General features: G+C 41.5%; 1 protein-coding gene across 1 annotated transcript in view; it reads left to right on the top strand.

The window, feature by feature from the left end:
• Positions 1 to 20,704, top strand: part of LOC134320700 (kelch-like protein 29) — a 352,789-nt gene that overhangs the window by 325,532 nt on the left and 6,553 nt on the right. Inside the window, exons 12-13 of the mRNA XM_063002246.1 lie at positions 7,713 to 7,906; positions 19,482 to 19,626. Of these exons, the coding sequence (XP_062858316.1) occupies positions 7,713 to 7,906; positions 19,482 to 19,626 (339 nt within the window). The remainder of the gene's footprint in view (positions 1 to 7,712; positions 7,907 to 19,481; positions 19,627 to 20,704) is intronic.

The raw sequence follows: 20,704 nt of genomic DNA, 5'->3' as shown, positions 1-20,704 counted from the left end.
ATCTACTCTTAGCAGCAACAGCTTATCAGAACTGTACAATTTAGACAATAAAAAAAGAAATCTTATTAATATTGAGCAGAATGAAGTTCACCCTATTGGTCCAGCTCTCCACAACAGTAACAGTTTCTTATGTGGCCCCTTGGAAAATTTAATTGCCACCCCTGCTCTAGATCATGGCAGAGCTGTTTATTGGCAGGTTCTTGGAATGAATCTAATGATTCTGCCAAATTGTGTATTAGCAGAATGGGACAGGACCACAGATTGATGTACTTTGCACCTACAGATCATTGTCAGAAAAATCTATGGTACTTGTTACAGATTTTAATAGTAGGACCACCCACCTAATATCTTGTCAAAATTAAGACATGGACTGCACAAGACATCTGTAGGGGTCGGGTCCTACACCTTCTGTATTATCCTATAGTGCATTTACCTATATATACTATTATACTAATATACTATATAGAAATATATAACAGTGCCAAGTTTAATTATTTATCATAATTATTTTTCTGTATATATATATATATATATATATATATATACAGTATATATACAGTATATATACAGTGCCTTGCAAAAGTATTCAGCCCCCTTGAACTTTTCAACCTTTTGCCACATTTCAGGCTTCAAACATAACGATATGAAATTGTAATTTTTTGTGAAGAATCAACAACAAGTGGGACACAATCGTGAAGTGGAACGAAATTTATTGGATATTTTAAACTTTTTTTAGAAATAAAAAACTGAAAAGTGGGGCGTGCAATATTATTCAGCCCCCTTGCGTTAATACTTTGTAGCGCCACCTTTTGCTGCGATTACAGCTGCAAGTCGCTTGGGGTATGTCTCTATCAGTTTTGCATCGAGAGACAGAAATTTTTGCCCATTCTTCCTTGCAAAACAGCTCGAGCTCAGTGAGGTTGGATGGAGAGCGTTTGTGAACAGCAGTTTTCAGCTCTTTCCACAGATTCTCGATGGGATTCAGGTCTGGACTTTGACTTGGCCATTCTAACACCTGGATACGTTTATTTGTGAACCATTCCATTGTAGATTTTGCTTTATGTTTTGGATCATTGTCTTGTTGGAAGATAAATCTCCGTCCCAGTCTCAGGTCTTTTGCAGACTGCAACAGGTTTTCTTCCAGAATGGTCCTGTATTTGGCTCCATCCATCTTCCCATCAATTTTAACCATCTTCCCTGTCCCTGCTGAAGAAAAGCAGGCCCAAACCATGATGCTGCCACCACCATGTTTGACAGTGGGGATGGTGTGTTCAGGGTGATGAGCTGTGTTGCTTTTACGCCAAACATAACGTTTTGCATTGTGGCCAAAAAGTTCGATTTTGGTTTCATCTGACCAGAGCACCTTCTTCCACATGTTTGGTGTGTCTCCCAGGTGACTTTTTATAGATATCTTTGAGAAATGGCTTTCTTCTTGCCACTCTTCCATAAAGGCCAGATTTGTGCAGTGTACGACTGATTGTGTCCTATGGACAGAGTCTCCCACCTCAGCTGTAGATCTCTGCAGTTCATTCAGAGTGATCATGGGCCTCTTGGCTGCATCTCTGATCAGTCTTCTCCTTGTTTGAGCTGAAAGTTTAGAGGGACGGCCGGGTCTTGGTAGATTTGCAGTGGTCTGATACTCCTTCCATTTCAATATGATCGCTTGCACAGTGCTCCTTGAGATGTTTAAAGCTTGGGAAATCTTTTTGTATCCAAATCCGGCTTTAAACTTCTCCACAACAGTATCTCGGACCTGCCTGGTGTGTTCCTTGGTCTTCATGATGCTCTCTGCGCTTTAAACAGAACTCTGAGACTGTCACAGAGCAGGTGCATTTATACGGAGACTTGATTACACACAGGTGGATTCTATTTATCACCATCAGTCATTTAGGTCAACATTGGATCATTCAGAGATCCTCACTGAACTTCTGGAGTGAGTTTGCTGCACTGAAAGTAAAGGGGCTGAATAATATTGCACGCCCCACTTTTTAGTTTTTTATTTCTAAAAAAAGTTTAAAATATCCAATAAATTTCGTTCCACTTCACGATTGTGTCCCACTTGTTGTTGATTCTTCACAAAAAATTACAATTTCATATCGTTATGTTTGAAGCCTGAAATGTGGCAAAAGGTTGAAAAGTTCAAGGGGGCTGAATACTTTTGCAAGGCACTGTATATACAGTATACAGTATATATATATATATATTGTTTATGCATTTTCTCCCTTTTTAGCTTGTCCAATTGCCCGATTGTGTCATGCTTTCTCTCCACCTATGCCGATCCCTGCTCTGATTGAGGAGAACGAAGCTTACTCACGCCCCCTCCGACACATGGGCAGCATGTCGTATGCATCTTATCACCTACACTCTGATGAGTGCAGGGACACACCCTGAGAGCACTCTTTTCTCATCTCTGTGCAGGCACCATCAACCAGTCAGCAGAGGTCGTAATTGCACCAGTCATGAGAGAGAGACCCCATCCAGCTTAGTCCCGCCCATATCTGAACAACAGGCCAATCGTTGTTCATGTGGCCACTCAGCCTTAGCCGGCAGGCAGAGCTGAGAATCGATACGATGTATTCGAGATCCCAGCTCTGGTTTCAGCGTGTGTTTTTACCGCTGCGCCACCTGAGCGGCATCATAATTATTTTTCTAACGGTAAATTATCTATAGAGCATTTTAACAATGTGTGACCTGTGTATTTCAAAAGATTGTGTTTACAGCAGTATAAACTTCTGTAAATGAGATAGATCATTATAGTCGAGCTATAAATTGTCAGTGTTTCATCTCAAATTGTCTGTACAGAGCTTTTAAAGAATATTTTAAATGAGACTTTCGGTAGCAGATATGGTTTTGAAGTGGAGTTGCACAAGCAGCATGCTCATGTTTCTCCATAATTAGGGTTTGGGTTAGGGTTACAGAGTGGATCAAACTTTTGTGTTTAGAGCTGTGCAGCACTTCTTGGTATGTGCAATTTTCCTAACTTAATACAATTGTTTCAACAAGTCTTTTTGTGTCATCTACACCCCAATTTTGAACTACGTTTAAAAGCTTTATTTACATTGGTCCATAAATCTTGACAGTCCATTTCAGATTGCTGGTACCTTTAGGGAGAGGTCATCTAGCATTCAAACACACAGACTGACTCTATCTAAACCCAACACCCATCCTGCAACACCTGGGTGTGATGCCAAGCTACCCAATCTTACACTAGAGAGTCTTTGACTAGCCTCGCAGTGTTGATGGAGTGGACTTGGCAGCAGTAGTTAGATTTATGCAGGGAAACTCTGCCAGACGTGGTCTGCCCCCTTCACTCCCGTGCACATCATTAACATATTGATTCCAGGCACCGCCGCGCATGAAAATGCGCCATTAACTTGTTGAGCCCTTGGCATCGGTGTTCGGCGTGACCTTCTTCACTCTCAATAGTCTGTTGTGTAGCTACACCTGAGCGCTGGGTAAGATAAGGTGGCGTTTCACGGCCCAGGAAGCTCCGATAAGGATGGGGAAGGACTGATGTTCACGGGCTCAGAGAGATTTAAATGACTCACAGCTGCATTTCAACTGCAGAATATTCAGGATCTCATTTACCATTGCGTTTAAATATTACACGAAACGGTGGCTATCGAGTCCACCTTGAGAATATTTCCCAGGGTGCATGCACTGCTAAAAATGTATCAGACCTAGCAGGCATTTACCTAGTGCAATTTCTTTTGACGTTTCTAATTTGCAAAACACGTTCACAACTTTCCAAAAGCCTCATGAGCACCCGGACATTCATTGCAAATGCAAATGGAATCAAATCCCATGACTGACAAAGTAACACTAGAATATTTACTTGTGTACATAATATTGTGCACCCCCATTCTCGAGCGTAGCTCGTCATCTCTTGCTGTGTGATTAAACTGTGTCTCAGTGGAGGTATGAAAGCTAGGGGACACATTATAGAAAATGTCATAATTATAGCATGGTGGTGAAACCATCACAAAGCACTACTCTTATTCACCCGCCTCTGGAAGAACAGTCATCTCTGATACATGATGTCAGCGTACAGATTAAAATCTGTACATTAACATTAACATGTACTTTTCTTACCCTTTTCTGCTTTCTTGCTTGTCTACTCATTAATACAGTTTTTAACATACATGACCAACTCTGCTGTTCCTACCCAGGTCTGGTTTAAGTCATCATCAAGAGTCTTTTGAGATCTGTGAGTCAGTGGAAGTCAGATTTTAACATACAAATATATGGGCAGGTCAAAGCTGTGTTGGTTTTTAATAATTTCCCCAGCTGTTTTTGTCCTAAAAAAAGCAGACGCTTGTATCCAAAACCACTTACAGTTGTGGTGGTTTACAATCTAAGCAACTGAGGGTTTAGGGTGTTGCTCAAGGGCCCAACAGTGGCAACCTGGCAGTGGTGGGGCTTGAACCGGCAACCTTCTGATTACTAGTCTAGTACCGTAACCACTAAGCTACAACTGCTGGGGTTTAATGCTTTTAACTGGTTCTAATCTTAGTTGTGGTAGCTCGGTGGGTAGCACTGTCGCCTCACAGCAAGAAGGTCCTGGGTTCGAACCCCAGGCGGTGCGGTCCGGTCCGGGTCCTTTCTGTGTGGAGTTTGCATGTTCTCCCCATGTCTGTGTGGGTTTTCTCCGGAAGCTCCGTTTTCCTCCCACAGTCCAAAATGCAGTCAGGTTAATTGGAGACACTGAATTGCTCTATAGGTGAGTGTGTGTGTGCATGTGTATGTGTGTTTGCCCTGCGATGGACTGGCGCCCCATCCAGGGTGTTACTGTGTGCCTTGTGCCCATTGAAAAGCTGAGATAGGCTCCAACACTGAATATGGCATAGATGTGGTAAAACAGACAATGAATGAATAAATGTAAGATGTTTCTGTATATTTTGACCCAGTAGTAATTTTTGGGGGGTTTATGAGAGGAACAGGCCTCCAATAAGGGATCCTTTGGGGGATTATATTATATAGCGCACTATAGAACACACTAAATATTCATTTAATTAGTAGAAGTATGCAAGATGCATCCTCACTGTCTCAATAATCGTTATATGAGTGTTCCTCTGGGTCCAAGGTCTAAGGCTCATTTTATGACTAATGAGTTTTTATAATTTACCATGTCTGGTTCAATCCAGACGCTTACATACACATGTAAGGGATTTAGGTCAGATCAGTCCTGGGAGTTTAAAGAATCTTAAAGACATTTATTAGCAATTTTCAGAGACTTTTCAGTTTTTGTTTTTTGTTTTTAATAGCATTTTCTCCCTTTTTCTTCTGATTTTTTTTACATTTAATTTTTACACAATTGCATTATGCTTCTTCTCCACTGGTGCTGACCCCCAGCCCAATTGAGAAAAGCAAGACTGTCACGCCCCCTTCGACACGTGTGCAGTAGCTAACTGCATATTTTTACCTGCATGAGGCGAGTTCATATGTCGATCAGCTCTGTGCACACAGAGCCACACCCTTATCGCATTATCCTCAACTCTGTGCAGACACCATCAATCAGCCCGCAGAGGTCATAATTGCATCAGTTATGAGGTCTTTATTCGGCTTTTTTCCACCCTGTATGAACAACAAGCCAATCGTTGTTTATGTAGCCGCCCAGCCCAGCCGGATGGCAGAGCTGAGTTTCGAAACGATGAGTTAGAACCGTTAGCTCTGGTGGGCTAGTGTCTAGTGTTTTATCGCTGTGCCACCTGAGCAGCGAGTTTTCAGTTTTGTACATAAACATTTTGCAAACATGCTCAAAGATGGAAATTTAGATTATTGGACTAAACTACATTCCTGGCAAGTGTAAGCATCCGAATATTCAGCATCACTCTTCATTACAGGTCCCGTGCTTTCATATCATGAAATCATTACGTTGCCTTGATGTGTTTATAAAGACATAAATGAGGTTGCTAATGTTCTTTTACCTCCTGGCATTTCAAGCTCTGATTCTGCTAAATATTACTTTTCCAATTATCTTCACCTGCAAATTTCCATTAACGGTGAATCCATTAAGCCACTTTGTCACTAATTTACTTACTAATAATTTTGTGCTGTGGAATTGATTACATTTGGCTCGTAATTGCATTCTGTGCTCGTATCACTCTTTATATATACACTGATCAGCCATAACATTATGACCACCTCCTTGTTTCTACACTCACCATCCATTTTATCAGTTCCATTTACCATACAGAAGCACTTTGTAGTTCTACAATTACTGACTGTATTCCATCTGTTTCTCTACTGCTTTCACTCTGTTCTTCAATGGTCAGGACCCCCACAGAGCAGCTATTATTATTTAGGTGGTGGATCATTCTCAGCACTGCAGTGACACTGACATGGTGGTGGTGTGTTAGTGTGTGTTGTGCTGGTATGAGTGGATCAGACACAGCAGCGCTGCTGGAGTTTATAAATACTGTGTACACTCACTGTCCACTCTATTAGACACTCCTACCTAGTTGGTCCACCTTGTAGATGTAAAGTCAGAGACGATCGCTCATCTATTGCTGCTGTTTGAGTTGTTCATCTTCTAGACCTTCATCAGTGGTCACAGGACGCTGCCCATGGGGCGCTGTTGGCTGGATATTTTTGATTGGTGGACTATTCTCAGTCCAGTAGTGACAGTGAGGTGTTTAAAAACTCCATCAGCGCTGCTGTGTCTTATCCACTCATACCAGCACAACACACACTAACACACCACCACCATGTCAGAGTCACTGCAGTGCTGAGAATGATCCACACCCAAATAATACCTGCTCTGTAGTGGTCCTGGGAGAGTCCTGACCATTGAAGAACAGCATAAAAGAGGGCTAACAAAGCATGCAGAGAAACAGATGAACTACAGTCAGTAATTGTAGAACTACAAAGTGCTTTTGTATGGTAAGTGGAGCTGATTTTGATTTGTGGTTTTAATGTTATGGCTGATCGGTGTGTATATATATGAAGACATTTAAAACAGCAGGTTCTAAGCTTCTCAGATCTAAGTTCACTTTGAATTTCTTCTCTGCCGTTGTAAGAGAACACATTATTCTGAAACGCCGGTTGAGCCATACCTCCTCAGGCAAGGATGAATGAGTTGTGATAATCTCTGACTGCAGACTTATGAACACTACTGCCATTAGCTCACTGTTCACCTGTAGCAAGTCATTACAGGTTACACTGACTAAATGAATGACTTTGCTGGAAGGGGATTTATCTTACGCAGGTCAGACTAACAAATACACTCTGCCAATTATTCATATTCAGACATATCTGTATGCAGAGCTGAACAATAAGGGGCAGCTCATTGTGACTGTGAAAGTGATCTTAATGGCCTTTGTTCAGCAGACTAACGATGGCATGTATGAGTAATTTTCTAGTCTTTAACGGTCATTAGAAGCATGCGTGAACTGATTCAAAACACCTCTGATTGTTGATACTGAAGGTAATAGCCATGTCGATGAACTCTCATGCTGGTGAGTGGTTTAATAGTCTACGGATTCCAGTGTTACCCTACACGACAAAGACACACAGAAATGGGAATGAGTGCAGAACTTTGGTCTTGGGAATTTTTCCTTGTGGTCCTACTAGCCCTCACATCTTTCTGTGTAGAACCTCAGAATTATGAAAATAACAGAAACAATGATGCTAAGTAAGTGGAGAAAGCAATAAATAGGATGCGACTGTACTCAGAACTAACTAATTATTTATTTATTTCTTGTTTTTTTTAGATATGACACCATCACTAACCAGTGGGAGACGGTCTCTCCACTTCCCAAACCAGTGCACTCGGCAGCAGCTACAGTGTGTGGGGGGAAAATCTACGTGTTCGGAGGAGTAAACGAAGCTGGACGATCAGCTGGTGTCCTACAATCCTACGTCCCCCAAACCAACACCTGGAGCTTCATTGAGTCTCCTATGATTGGTATGTTCATATATGTAATATGTGCTTTGTTTACCTGTTTTTACAGCTGAAGTCAAACGTTTAGTTGTCATGCAGGTCTTGGGATTTTTATGAGTTTGGCTTTTTTAGTGATTAAACTTGTTCTGCTTTGTCCAAAAAGAGAATATCATTTTATTTATAAGCTTTCTGTTGGTTTGTCAGTGACAAATTATGTAAACCAACAAAAATCAACAAAAATTAATAACTTAGAGACGTACAAAGTTCTATAATGTTAAATTAGACGCTGCTGAAACACAGGTGACACTGTCCAAAGTTGAGTGAGCCATAAAAAAATGTCTTAAAAAAAAAAAAAAAAAAACATATAAAATCCTAATACCTTCTTTGTTGCCTCTCTAAGCATTGCCAAAGGAACAGTAACACAAGCAAATCTTTTCATCCCATTTACATTTCCGGCATTTAGCAGACGCCTTTATCCATATCTATAAGTGACTTACCGTAGTGTGACAGTTTAGTCTGAGGACCTTGCTCAAGGGCCCAACAGCAGCAATCTAGCAGAGGTGGGGCTTAAACCAGCAAACTTTTGATTACTAGTCTAGTAACTTAACCGCTGGGCTACAACTGCCCTTGCCCTCAGGGAGATTTTTTTCTCTTTTTTCTCTGATTTTTCTCCCCTAATCTAGTCGTATCCAATTACCCTGATTACGTTATGCTTTACCTCTACCGATACAACCCTCCACTGCTAACTGAGGAGCTTCGCAACTGACACACGCCCCCTCCTACATGCAGTCCTGACTGCATCTTTTCACCTGCACGAGGCAAGTTCATATGTGGATCAGCCTTGTGCACGGAGAGCCACACCCTGATCAGCATTATTCCCCAACTCTGCGCAGGTGCCATCAGTCAGCCAGCAGAGATTGTAATTGCACCAGTAATGAGAAACCCTGTTTCGGCTTGACACACCCAATATGAACAACAGCTAATCAGCTGCCCAGCCCAACCCAGCCGGATGGCAGAGCTAAGATTGGATACGATGTATTCAAAATCCCAGCTCTGGTGTGCTAGCGTATTTTACCGCTGCGCCACCTGAGCGGCACTCCCTCAGGGAGATTTGAAATATTTAGGGGAAGTAATATGTTGTAGTTTTTAGCCAATAATTATGTAAAACATAATATTTAGTGTACTCATTACATTATTATAAGGATTGGATAATAGTTAACATTCGTCTGTTTTAATATCAGTGAGTTTAGAGAGAGTCCCAGAGAGTATAGATCATGAGTGTGGCCCTCCTCCTCAAATAATGTTATAAATGTTATGTGATAAATTACTCATTTTATGATTATTTGCCTCTTTTAAACAAACCGTGATTAAAAAAAAGCATGTTTGTCTCAGCAAATAATAATAATGCTAATATGGAATAGAAGTCTATGGTGGAACATTTTTGGCACTAGAATATATTACTGTATTTGGCCTGTAGAGCTAACCAGGTACACTTGAGCCGAAGCTTGCCCAGCTGGGTGTGTCCCAGGTTTCTATGAGTTTGGCTGTGGTTGCTATGTGAATTTATTCTTAAGTGTCTACTCAGAACATTGACAGCTTTGACAGAACTTTGGATTTATTATAATATTGTAATAATAAGGATATTATTGAGACTCAGAGTGGAAATGTTCTTAGTACAACTACTGACAAAAGTGATTGCATTTTGTTAACCATAATAATGAAAGAAATAAAATATATAAATCTGCACTGTGACCAAACAAGACCATTAACATAAAAATGTGAAATTGGCAGCCTGGGTATTTTAAAAACCCAAGTTTTTTTTTTTTTTTTTTTTTTTTAACGTTTGTGCTGCTCCTGAAAATAAAATTGCTTAAATTGTTCTCTTGGCACAAACGCAGTATCTGATTGTTCTGAGCTCCACTTTGATGGGGTGCTAAGTGACATCGCAGGCCATTAAACGTTATGTTTTATTTTCTAAATAGCAGTGATTTAATGGGACAAATGAGCAGATCGAAATGACGATTGGTGGTTTTATAGTTTAGCAAATTAACTAAAATTAATAAGGCATAATTGGTGAGGGTGGCACAGTGGTAGAGCTGGTTTAGATCACAGCTACTGTCTATGAGGAATTTGCATGTTTTTTTTGCCTAGGTGTGTTCTAGGTCCTGAGGTTTCCATCCACCTGTAGAAAAGATGCAGAAGGTTAATTGGCTGTTTTAAATTGTCCCTTGGTATGATTGAGTGGGTGTTGAGTTGCAGTAGACTTGCACCCTGGCCTGGGTAAATTCCTGCCTTGCACTTAGTGTTTTCTACCTTGACCCTGACCATGATGAAATGGTTTATGAAAATGGATAAACAAATGTTGGGTGAGGGCACAGAGCACAGGTGCTACACAATTGTTTTGGTTTTTTTTTTGCATTTTTCCCCAATTTTCCTCCCAATCTAGTTGGAGCCAATTACCCTACTGCATTACGCTTCCTCTCTACCGATGTTGATCTCCACCCTGGTTGAAGAGAGCCGAGACGAACACACGCCCCCTCCAACACGTGAGCAGTAGCCGACTGCATCTTTTCACCTGCATGAGGCGAGTTCATATGCGGATCAACTTTGTGTACCGAGAGCCACACCCTGATCAACGCATTATTACTCGTCCCTGTGCAGGCGCCATCAATCAGCCAGCAGAGGTTGTAACTGCATCAGTCAAGAGGTTCCGTCCGGCACCCCCCTACAACAGCAGCCAATCGTTGTTCATGTAGCTGCCCAGCTTGCCTGATGGCAGAGCTGAGTTTCGCACAAACATGTTCGAAATGTTAGCTCTGGTGTGCTAGCGTGTTTTATCGCTGCACCACCTGAGCGCCCCGGGTGCTACACATTTAAACCTCTTAAATCTCTGGTCACTGTCCCAACTTCTAAAAACATGCAGTAGAGGAATTGGGTATTGTATGTAGACACCTCCCTAATTATTATTCATTGCTTACTGGTGTATAAGATCAATAATATAAAATACATTATATAATTTCTCTTTGGGGAAGGTTCTTTCCCATTCCAGCATGTTTTAGACTTTTCCCTGTGCACAAAGTGAGGTCCATAAAAACGAGGGATCTTCAAAAAGTTTCCACACTTTTATATTTTGGTTGGAAACTGTGAGGGTGGGAGCTTACAGTCCGATTAAGCGGAATCTGATTTCCTTCCTTTTTGGAAGCTCAAAGAAGCTTTAAGAGGAAGAAGATTTTCATGTGATGATGTGAAAGCAGCAGTGCATCAGTGGCTACACGCTCAACCAAAAACAAAAGTGAAAAGTGATTTCATTTGTTTTTAAAATTCTTAATAAATAGGATTTTTTGAAGAACCCTCATACATGGTTTGAATTTCCTTGAATGGAACCACAGTGGCCTGCACAGAGCCTTGATCTCTGTGCAGATTTCTAGTGATTTGCATATAAAACTCCATTGTTGTCCAGTGTTATGCAGTGTTGTCGGTTTAGACTGAAGAAATCACCTGGATAATTAACAAAATGTATCTCCACACCAAACATTGTGCCTAGATGAACTGATTTAACTTTGTGGACGGTGTATCTGGATTATTAAGCATGCATCCAGATCCTGAAGAAACACTGTTTTATTAAGGACGTGGCGGCTGTTGAGAAATGTCGAGTACTTTACAGCGAGCTGCTCCTGTGCCTCTTTTCTCTCAGTGTGCAGGACTGCAGTCTATGATCAGACCTGAGAGCCTGTGAGGACGTTGCATGAGGCTCAGGTGTGAGAATGTGCCAGAATGTGAGAGTTATTCAGCATCTATCAGTCACACTCTCTGACTCTCTCTCCGTCCTCTTTGGCTCAGATTGAGTCGGGTGTCACCTGATAGTGGGCAGGTCTGATTGAACCCGAATGGGTGATTTGTCTGGTGAAATGAGTCTGTGGCTGTTGTTGAAGATAGTACCGTAATATCGGCATTTTAGTGATTCCGGCAGATTTCCAGCCATCAGTCAGATGCTTGCTTATACTCTTACTTATGGTTTTACCCAACAGTTGGTGTTTGTAGTAGCAGAGGTGCTGATGTAGGGATCTCAAGCCACCATATTTTGCATATTTTAAATACATTTTAAGTGTTTTTTACTGGACAGTGCTGTACAGTATGATATAGTAACTGATCATGCAGACTATTGATTGGTGAAGTCTGGTGAAATGTAATTATTAGAAGATCCAATGATATCGAGTATAATGGAATGGAGTTCCGTTCAGTCGGCTGCACCGGTGCGAACCCTTATCAGTTTGGCAGAGCCATGAACTGCATGCAGATAACGATCCTTAATCCGATTTAAATTTAGATTCAGATTCGTAACAGTGCTGTGCAGTACCACGTCAGTGAAAAGCATTATTAGGTCTGGAGCACACAGTGAGAACTGCATTATGAAACTGTACACGACAGATAGTGTGACGTGATTTCTGTTGATCAGCTGTGTTGAGTCTGACACCACCACCTGACACTTTCTACAACAGTAAGTAGTCCTACAGTTCAAATATTAATTCCAAACAAAAACTATCCAGTGATGTCCAAGGAAGCATCAAATAAAAACATCTCTCAGCTGATGAGGGTTCATTATTACTCGGTCAGTCAGTCACTCACTCACTTTCTTAACCGCTTATCCAGTCAGGGTGTTGGAGCCTATCCCAGCTTTTCAATGGACGCAAGGCACACAGTAACACCCTGGGCGGGGCGCCAGTCCATCCATGATGCCTACAATGGGAATGGGAATTGGAAGATAGTCTAAAAAGATATCCAAGCATCTCCATTTCACAGGTTCAACTATGTGGCATGCTAATAAGAAATGTCAATTTAGGGTACCACAAAAGTCGGGACAAGATCTGAAAGACTAAGAAACTTCTTAAGTAGAACTGCTGGTTTGATAGCCAGAAAAAAGAAACAAAACCAGCCTATCATAGCAAAGGGCCTGCAGAAAGGTTTAGTTGACACTGGTGACTTGGTTTACCATATACCATTAATGTATTTTATAATTCATTGCAAGACTCTGGCAGGATTGTTTATTAAACATTTCCACCTGGGAATCGAACCTAGGACCTTTTTGCTGTGAGGCAACAGTGCCACACAACACAGGCTATAAGTACACTATATTGCCAAAAGTATTCGCTCATCTGCCTTCACACGCATATTAACTTGAGTGACATCCCATTCTTAATCCATAGTGTTTAATATGATGTCGGCCAACCCTTTGCAGCTATAACAGCTTCAACTCTTTTGGGAAGACTTTCCACAAGGTTTAGGAGTGTGTTAGGAGTGTCTAATTCATCCCAAAGGTGTTCTATCAGGTTGAGGTCAGGACTCTGTGCAGGCCAGTCAAGATCTTCCACACCAAACTCGGCCATGGAAACCCATTCCATGAAGCTCTCTACTCACTGTTCTTGAGCTAATCTGAAAGCCACATGAAGTTTGGAGGTCTATAGTGATTGAATCCAGAGAAAGTTGGCGACCTCTGCGCACTATGCACCTCAGCATCCGCTGACCCTGCTCTGTCATTTTACGTGGCTACCACTTTGTGGCTGAGTTGATGTCGTTCCCAATTGCTTCCACTTTGTTATAATATCACTGACAGTTGACTGTGGATTACTTAGTAGCGAGGACATTTCTCGACTGGACTTGTTGCACAGGTGGCATCCTATCACAGTACCACGCTGGAATTCACTGAGCTCCTGAGAGCGACCCATTCTTTCACAAATGTTTGTAGAAGCAGTCTGCATGCCTAGGTGCTTGGTTTTCTACACCTGAGGCCATGGAAGTGATTAGAACACCTGAATTCAATGATTTGGATGGGTGAGTGAATACTTTTGGCAGTAAAGTGTATTTCAAAATAGATATATATGACTAGTGATCTCCCATATGCCAATACCCTATTTTTTACTGAATGTAAGAGGACCTCCTTGACAACCTGGTTGAGAACCCCTGGTCTAAAACATACAGAATTTAAGGCAGGGCAGCTGACAAGGTGACGCAACCAGATGAAATTAAGGTGGAACGATAACGCCAGGGTACATCAGGGAGGCCATAACACCTCAGACTGTCCAGAGGCCCCTGAATCCCTTTTTAAATTCACCTTTCACTGCAATTCAGCGTGATTAGAACAAGTAAACGTTTCAGTGGGTTTTTTTTTTAAACCAGAGCTCCTGTGCCAGGTTTCCAGCAGCCCTTCTCCCCTGTGCCGCTCTGCATGGCCGTGGATGACAGCTTGTCTGTCAGCGGGGAATGCGCCAGCTAAATTAGTGTTCGAAGAAACTGTTCACAGCAGGGCCATGTGTGTGCATGTTGGTTTTACTGACTGTGTGACATTTTGTTTGTGTGTGCCATTTGATCAGTGAATTCATGATCAAGTCAGTTCAGGCTTGTGTGTGGAAAACCTCGTCTTCAAATGGGCAAGGTGTGGGCCTGTAAAAGAAACTGTAAATATCTGCATGCATTTGCTAGATGAGGACAGTGCAGGAGCTTATTCATGCCCCTAGCTCCTGGTTGCAGGAAGCATAGTGCCCTAGAATGGGTGCTCTTTAAGAGCCATGTCCAGAAAAAGGTTGAGAACTACAGCTTTAGACCTCCAGATTATCCTCAAATAATAATAAAAGTCCTTGAGTGTGTCAGTTAGTAAGGCTGAGTGGTGATGTGAAAGGACACCCTAAAGAAGACCTTCTTCATAAGCAAAAATGCATTTATTTAAGAATCGACAGCCATCAGTTTCCTCCTACCCACATTTTCCCAGCATGCTTTTCTAACTCTGCTTTTTTTAGTAGCCCTCTCTGCTTTTATCTGTTTTCCATCAGACGAGCACAGACCTACAGAATAGAAGAAGACATTTCTGCAAATTGTTGGCTTGAACTATAAACTTCAGTCTTTATCTCCCGGTGAAAGACGTGTTCTGCGCTAGTGCTGCTGTTGACAGTCCTCACGTCCGACAGACCTTACGCTGTCTAGCCGTAGGCGGAATCCTAGCATCAAAGAAACAGCCCTAATCTTTCTGTGATGTGTGCGAGTCCTTTGTGCTATGCTTTTTTTTTTACTTCGAGTACACAACAGAGGCGAGCGCCGGTAGTGAGCGCAGCCAATAGAATCATAGTTGGTTTTAAAAGCAGATGTCAGATAAGTGAGGGAGTCGGATTGAAGGATGAAGATAAAGAGCGAATATTTTATTTCTGAGCTACTCCTACGTGCTTAGATTGGCAGCGCAGATACTCGTGCATGAGATAATCACGTCGGCGTAGCGAGCACCGCGTTTATTGGCACTAGACTGTAGGATTTTTTTATTTGCGCTATCAGAAGATTCTGCATTTGGGAAATGATTTGCCAGTCTGTATTTTAATAAAAACAAAACCTTGTTTTGTCAAAAGTATGTAGACACATTTAGTAATGTGTTCCACCATTTAAGCCACACCCCATTGCCGATAGCTTTACAGCTATTCTGTCTCAAAGCACCTCTGTAATTGTTCATTAGGAGATTTATGGATTGAGTTCTAATGGCTAAGCAAATGCCCCAAAGCATAAAATAACCATGCACAGCCTGTCAGCTGATGTAGGGTCAATAACACTACATTTGGTCAGTGAAGCAGTGGACACGTATTGTCTGGAGTGATAAATCATGTTTCACCAAGTGGCAGTCTGATGGGTAAACTGATGGCAGAATGCACATACATTGCTGTTATAAATTTTGGTAAACAATAAATCATAAGTCTATTCTCTTTGTTTCAAATAGAATGCGCAACAAGATCCGGTGTCCATATACTTTCAGATGTATAGGATCCAAATTTCTGTTTTGATTTCTGGCTAACTCTGATGGCTAAAATTTGTCAGTGTGCTCTTAGTGCCGGTCCCAAGCCTGAATAAAAAAATAGGAGGGCTGCATCAGGAAGGGTATCCGGCTGTGCCAAGTCTGTTATGCAGATCAGGTCCGCTCTGGCATCTCCTTAATATGGGGTCAACCACAATTTAAAGAAAGTCAGGGAAACTACACCATAGCATTATAACAAAACAGTTTATGCCTTGAAAATATCTTATGTTACACAGTTGAGTCACATTATTATGACCACTTCCTACTTTCGATGGCAGCAGCGCGTAGCTCATAAGGGAAGTCATGTTTGGTGAGCTGGCTTGGTGGGTATATAAGGTGTGCGAAAGGCCGACTGCACATACACTGATCAGCCATAACATTACAACCACCTCCTTGTTTCTACACTCACTGTCCATTTTATCAGCTCCACTTACCACATAGAAGCACTTTGTAGTTCTACAATTACTGACTATAGTCCATCTGTTACTCTACATACCTTTTTAGCCTGCTTTCACCCTGTTCTTCATTGTTCAGGACCCCCATAGGATCACCACAGAGCAGCTATTATTTAGATCGTGGATCATTCTCAGCACTGCAGTAACAATGACATGGTGGTAGTGTGTTAGTGTGTGTTGTGCTGGTATGAGTGGATCAGACACAGCAGCACTGCTGGAGTTTATAAATACTGTGTCCACTCACTGTCCACTCTATTAGACACTCCTACCTAATTTCCACCTTGTAGATTTCCACCTTCCACCTTGTCCACCTTGGTTAAAATTGTCTTTCCTGGGGCGGATGGGATCTTCAGCAAAACAATGCGACATCTCACATGGCTGTCCGATACTGGTTGGAAGAGCATTATCAAGACTTTAAGACATCAAGTACTACTCTGTCCCTCTAATTCTCCAGACTTGAACTCAATCGAGCATCTGTGGAACCACCTTGATTGTCATGTTTGGCTTCAGATACCTGTGATAACCTGCCAGGACCTTACTGAGTCACTCCCAGCCCGTCTAAATGCTGTCCGTGCTGCACACAGCGGTTACTCTGGATATTAGCTGGTGGTCATAATAATGTGACTCGACTGTGTATTAAAAGCTTTTACGGATGCCTGGATGCCCTTTCTGTTGCACCCCTGCCCAGTTTTTCTCCCAATCTTGTTGTATCCATTTACCTGATTGTATGTCAATTCTACAGCTACAGACCTTCACTCTAGACCAAGGAAGGTCGCAACTAACACACTGACACGTGTGCAGCAGCCGGCCACTTCTTTTCACCTGCAAGAGGCGGGTTTATTTAGAGAGCCATTGGAGAGTCACTGAATTTAATCCGTAATGAATTTAATCAGACTGAAAAACATCTTTGCATGTAAACACAGCCAGCGTAACACAATACTGCCCACGTCATGCAGACTGGTTTGAATGCACTACAGAGTGTGTTTTATGTGGGCCGTCAGTCACACAGTAGTGGCAGGACTTTTAATAAAATGCAGATGGCAGCTAACATTTGGAGAGCCTGCTGAAGCAGCATAGCACCCAACGTGTTTATATTTCTTCCGTTAAATACGACGGCTGTTTTACAGATTCCTTCCGTGCACGGATTCTGAAGCATTGAAATTGTGTGTGTGTGTGTGTGTGTGTGTGTGTGTGTGTGTGTGTGTGTGTGTGTGTGTGTGAGACAAAAAAAACCCGAACATGGCCGTGTGAATTATTCATAGGAGTGATAAATTGGCTCAGCTGTAATCGTTTGGGAGACAATTTCGCTGTCAGAAAGAAGAAACTCTTTGATAGCACGTTCTTTGTAACTTTCGTTTACTCTTTGTGGACTGCTGTTTGGCTGTCAGTCATTTACACACTCATTAAAATACTTTTTGGACATTTATCCCTGTATGCAGAAAGGATAATGCTTATCAAGCTTATTGGTTAAACAAAGTACAGACAGGTAACAAATGAAATGACAAACCTGAAGGAATGTGTAAAGAGTGCAGAAGCTTCCAGACTGATGCTGGATGATCCAGTTTAGCAATTTCTACAACCATCAGTAGCATGTTTCCTCTCAATCTAGTCGTATCCAATAACCTGACTGCATTACACTTCCTCTCTACTGCTGCTGACTCCCACTCCTGACCGAGGAGAGTCGTGACTAACACACAGTCATGCACTAATCCCTATTATCCCCCGTCTCTGTGCAGCCGCCATCAGTCAGACAGCAGAGGTCGTAATTGCAACCTTATTTGCACCACGTGCACCTTATTTGGACCGGTTTTATTTAAGATATAATTTCACGGACTGACAGGGGCTTATATGACAAACATACTACTCACAAATGATGGAAAATCAGTGGGAACCCTGAGCTTTTTTTGCTGCAATGAGACACTCACTCCTTTTAGCATTGTAGGTAGATTGTGGGCTTAATTTTTTGGTATCATGTGAACGCATCAAGAGGAACAGACGTAAATCAAACAGAATAAAACATTTATCAAAGTGTGATTGTCAATAAAACAGAACAAAAATTATTATTTATTCTTTCTGTGCGGCCTGGTATAAAATGATCAGTCCGTGGCCTGGTGATTGGGGACCACTGTGCTAGTGTGTTTTACCCCTGCGCCACCAGAGTGCCATGTTTAAAAAATCTGAGAATTCTGAGAAAGGAACATAGGCTTTCTTATCAAGCTTAAGAGCTGCTTGACTGGCTCGTGTTTCATAACGTGTGGCATATACTAAAAGAACAGTACAAGGCTAAAATCTTGACCTCTCAGGTAAGGGGGTCTGGTGGGTCTGTTTTGCTTTGGCGGGTCATTTTGCCAGCAAGGTTTTACTTAGGCTCATAGAGTACAGGCTACTGTATTCAATGAATCCAAAAAATACTTTAGGTAAATTATATACTACAGGTGCAGATCAGCAGATCTAAATTTGTACATTATATATCCCATAAGTGCTAAATTGTCAACATGATCCATAACTTTAAATCTCCATCATCAAAATGCAGAGACTTTTTAGGGTCTGTGTATCAAAGTTGCTGTTTCTTCTCATTAACTGTCCCATTTGCAGTAAAAAATAAACCACACTAGGTTTAAGTTTGAAGAAGAATGGCCAACATTCTGGTTAATCTTATAAAACATAAATGGAAATGAATCTAAGGAGGAAAATAAAAAGGAGCGTAGAACCAAAAGACAATAGAAATGAAGAAAATAAAAAATACTAAAGGGACAGATAGAAGAAGAATGGCCAATATTCTGGTTAATCTTATAAACTTGAAGGAAATGAATCTAAGGGGAAAATGAAATGAGCGTAGACCAAAAACACAATGGAAATGAAGGAAAATAAAGAAAAAAAACACTAAAGGGGAAGATAGCTAAACGTATAACAGAAGGGGAGAAAACTTTTGTTGAATTAATATATTTTGAAGAATTTTTTCATGAATAAATCAGTTCTGTTTCAGCATGCAAACAAAAAGTCCCGCAGTGTGTAATCCACCCCATTAATTGTCTGACATTTCAGTAGAACCCAGTCTGAGCACGTTGGAGAAGCACAATAAATATCTTCAAATGTAAATTGAATTACCCCAGCAGTCAGTCACACAAGCATATTTTATTTGCCAACGGTTTCATGGTTTTTAACTTCTCACTAACCAAAAGTATAGCCAAGTAGCTCCGGCTTTGGATCTGAGGATAAATGATATTTGACTCAAAGTCTAGATATTAAGCCAAAACAATACTGATATCAGAAAAGCTCTTCTCACTAGAACGGATTTTTTCTTTTTCCTTGTCTTTAGATAATAAGTACGCTCCTGCTGTGAGTCTCAACGGGTTCATCTTCATTCTGGGAGGAGCGTACGCCAGAGCCACCACCATCTATGACCCGGACAAGGGCAACATCAAAGCTGGACCCAACATGAACCATTCCAGACAGTTTTGCAGGTTGGTTTCTGGGGTTGCTTGTTTCTGGGTTGGGTAATGCTGTGTTAGATGAGTTATAGCTGGATTATTGATTTTTTTGTCACAGTGATTTACACAGCAAGCTAACGTTTTCCACCTACACTATGCAAACCCTTTTGCAATTTCTGCTCAACTAATTGAACCAAGGCAAACAAAATCTTATTTAAAAATGACAGGGCAGCACGGTAGTGACATGAAACTGTGGGCAGTTTTGTGTGTTTTTCATGCACATGGGCTTCTTCTAACCTCACACAATATGCCAGTAGGAGAACAACATAGTGATTCACTTTACTAGTGATTCACTTTACAATTTATTCAGTGTTTTTCCAACACTAAAAGTGTTAAAAAAAACTACCAGTACACCAGAGATGTCCAAACTATAGCTGGTTACCATTTTTGAAACCTCTTGCAAAGTATTTTAGAAATAAAATTATTGTTGTCCCACTATGAAGCAGTTTTTTTTGGATATACGTGGCAGCTCCAATAAAAACAAAAAAGCTGTGATGGGAAAATGAATATTCAAAGGGATTTCAGAGGGAAGTGGATACGTTTAATTAAAATAAGTATAATAGAGCTGCTCAGGTGGCACAGCGGTAAAATACGCTAGCACACCAGAGCTGGGATTTCGAATACATCGTAACGAATATCAGCTTTGCCATCCGGCTGGGCAGGGCGGCTACATGAACAACGATTGGCTGTTGTTTATCCAGGGAAAGGAGCCGGATAGGGACCTCATGACTGATGCAATTACATTTCTGCTGGCTGATTGATGGTGTCTGCACAGAGTAGAGGAATAATGTGATCAGGGTGTGGCTGTCCGTGCACAAGGCTGGTTGGCATATGAACTCGCCTCGTGCAGATGAAAAGATGCAGACGGCTACTACTCACGTGTCGGAGGGAGCGTGTGTCAGTTCGCTCTTCTCAATCGGGGCGGGGGTCAGCACCAGTAGAGAGGAAGCATGACGCAATTGGACATGCTAAAAATCAGGAGAAAATGCATAAATAAATAAATAAATTAATTAAGTATAATAATTTTTCCATTTTGTATTATCAACTTGTG

This window comes from Trichomycterus rosablanca, chromosome 9 (genome assembly GCF_030014385.1).
Source record: "Trichomycterus rosablanca isolate fTriRos1 chromosome 9, fTriRos1.hap1, whole genome shotgun sequence".
NCBI classification, from domain to species: Eukaryota; Metazoa; Chordata; class Actinopteri; order Siluriformes; family Trichomycteridae; genus Trichomycterus; species Trichomycterus rosablanca.
The sequence above is the reverse complement of the archived record's forward strand: the minus strand, read 5'-3'. Positions and strand labels throughout refer to the sequence as shown.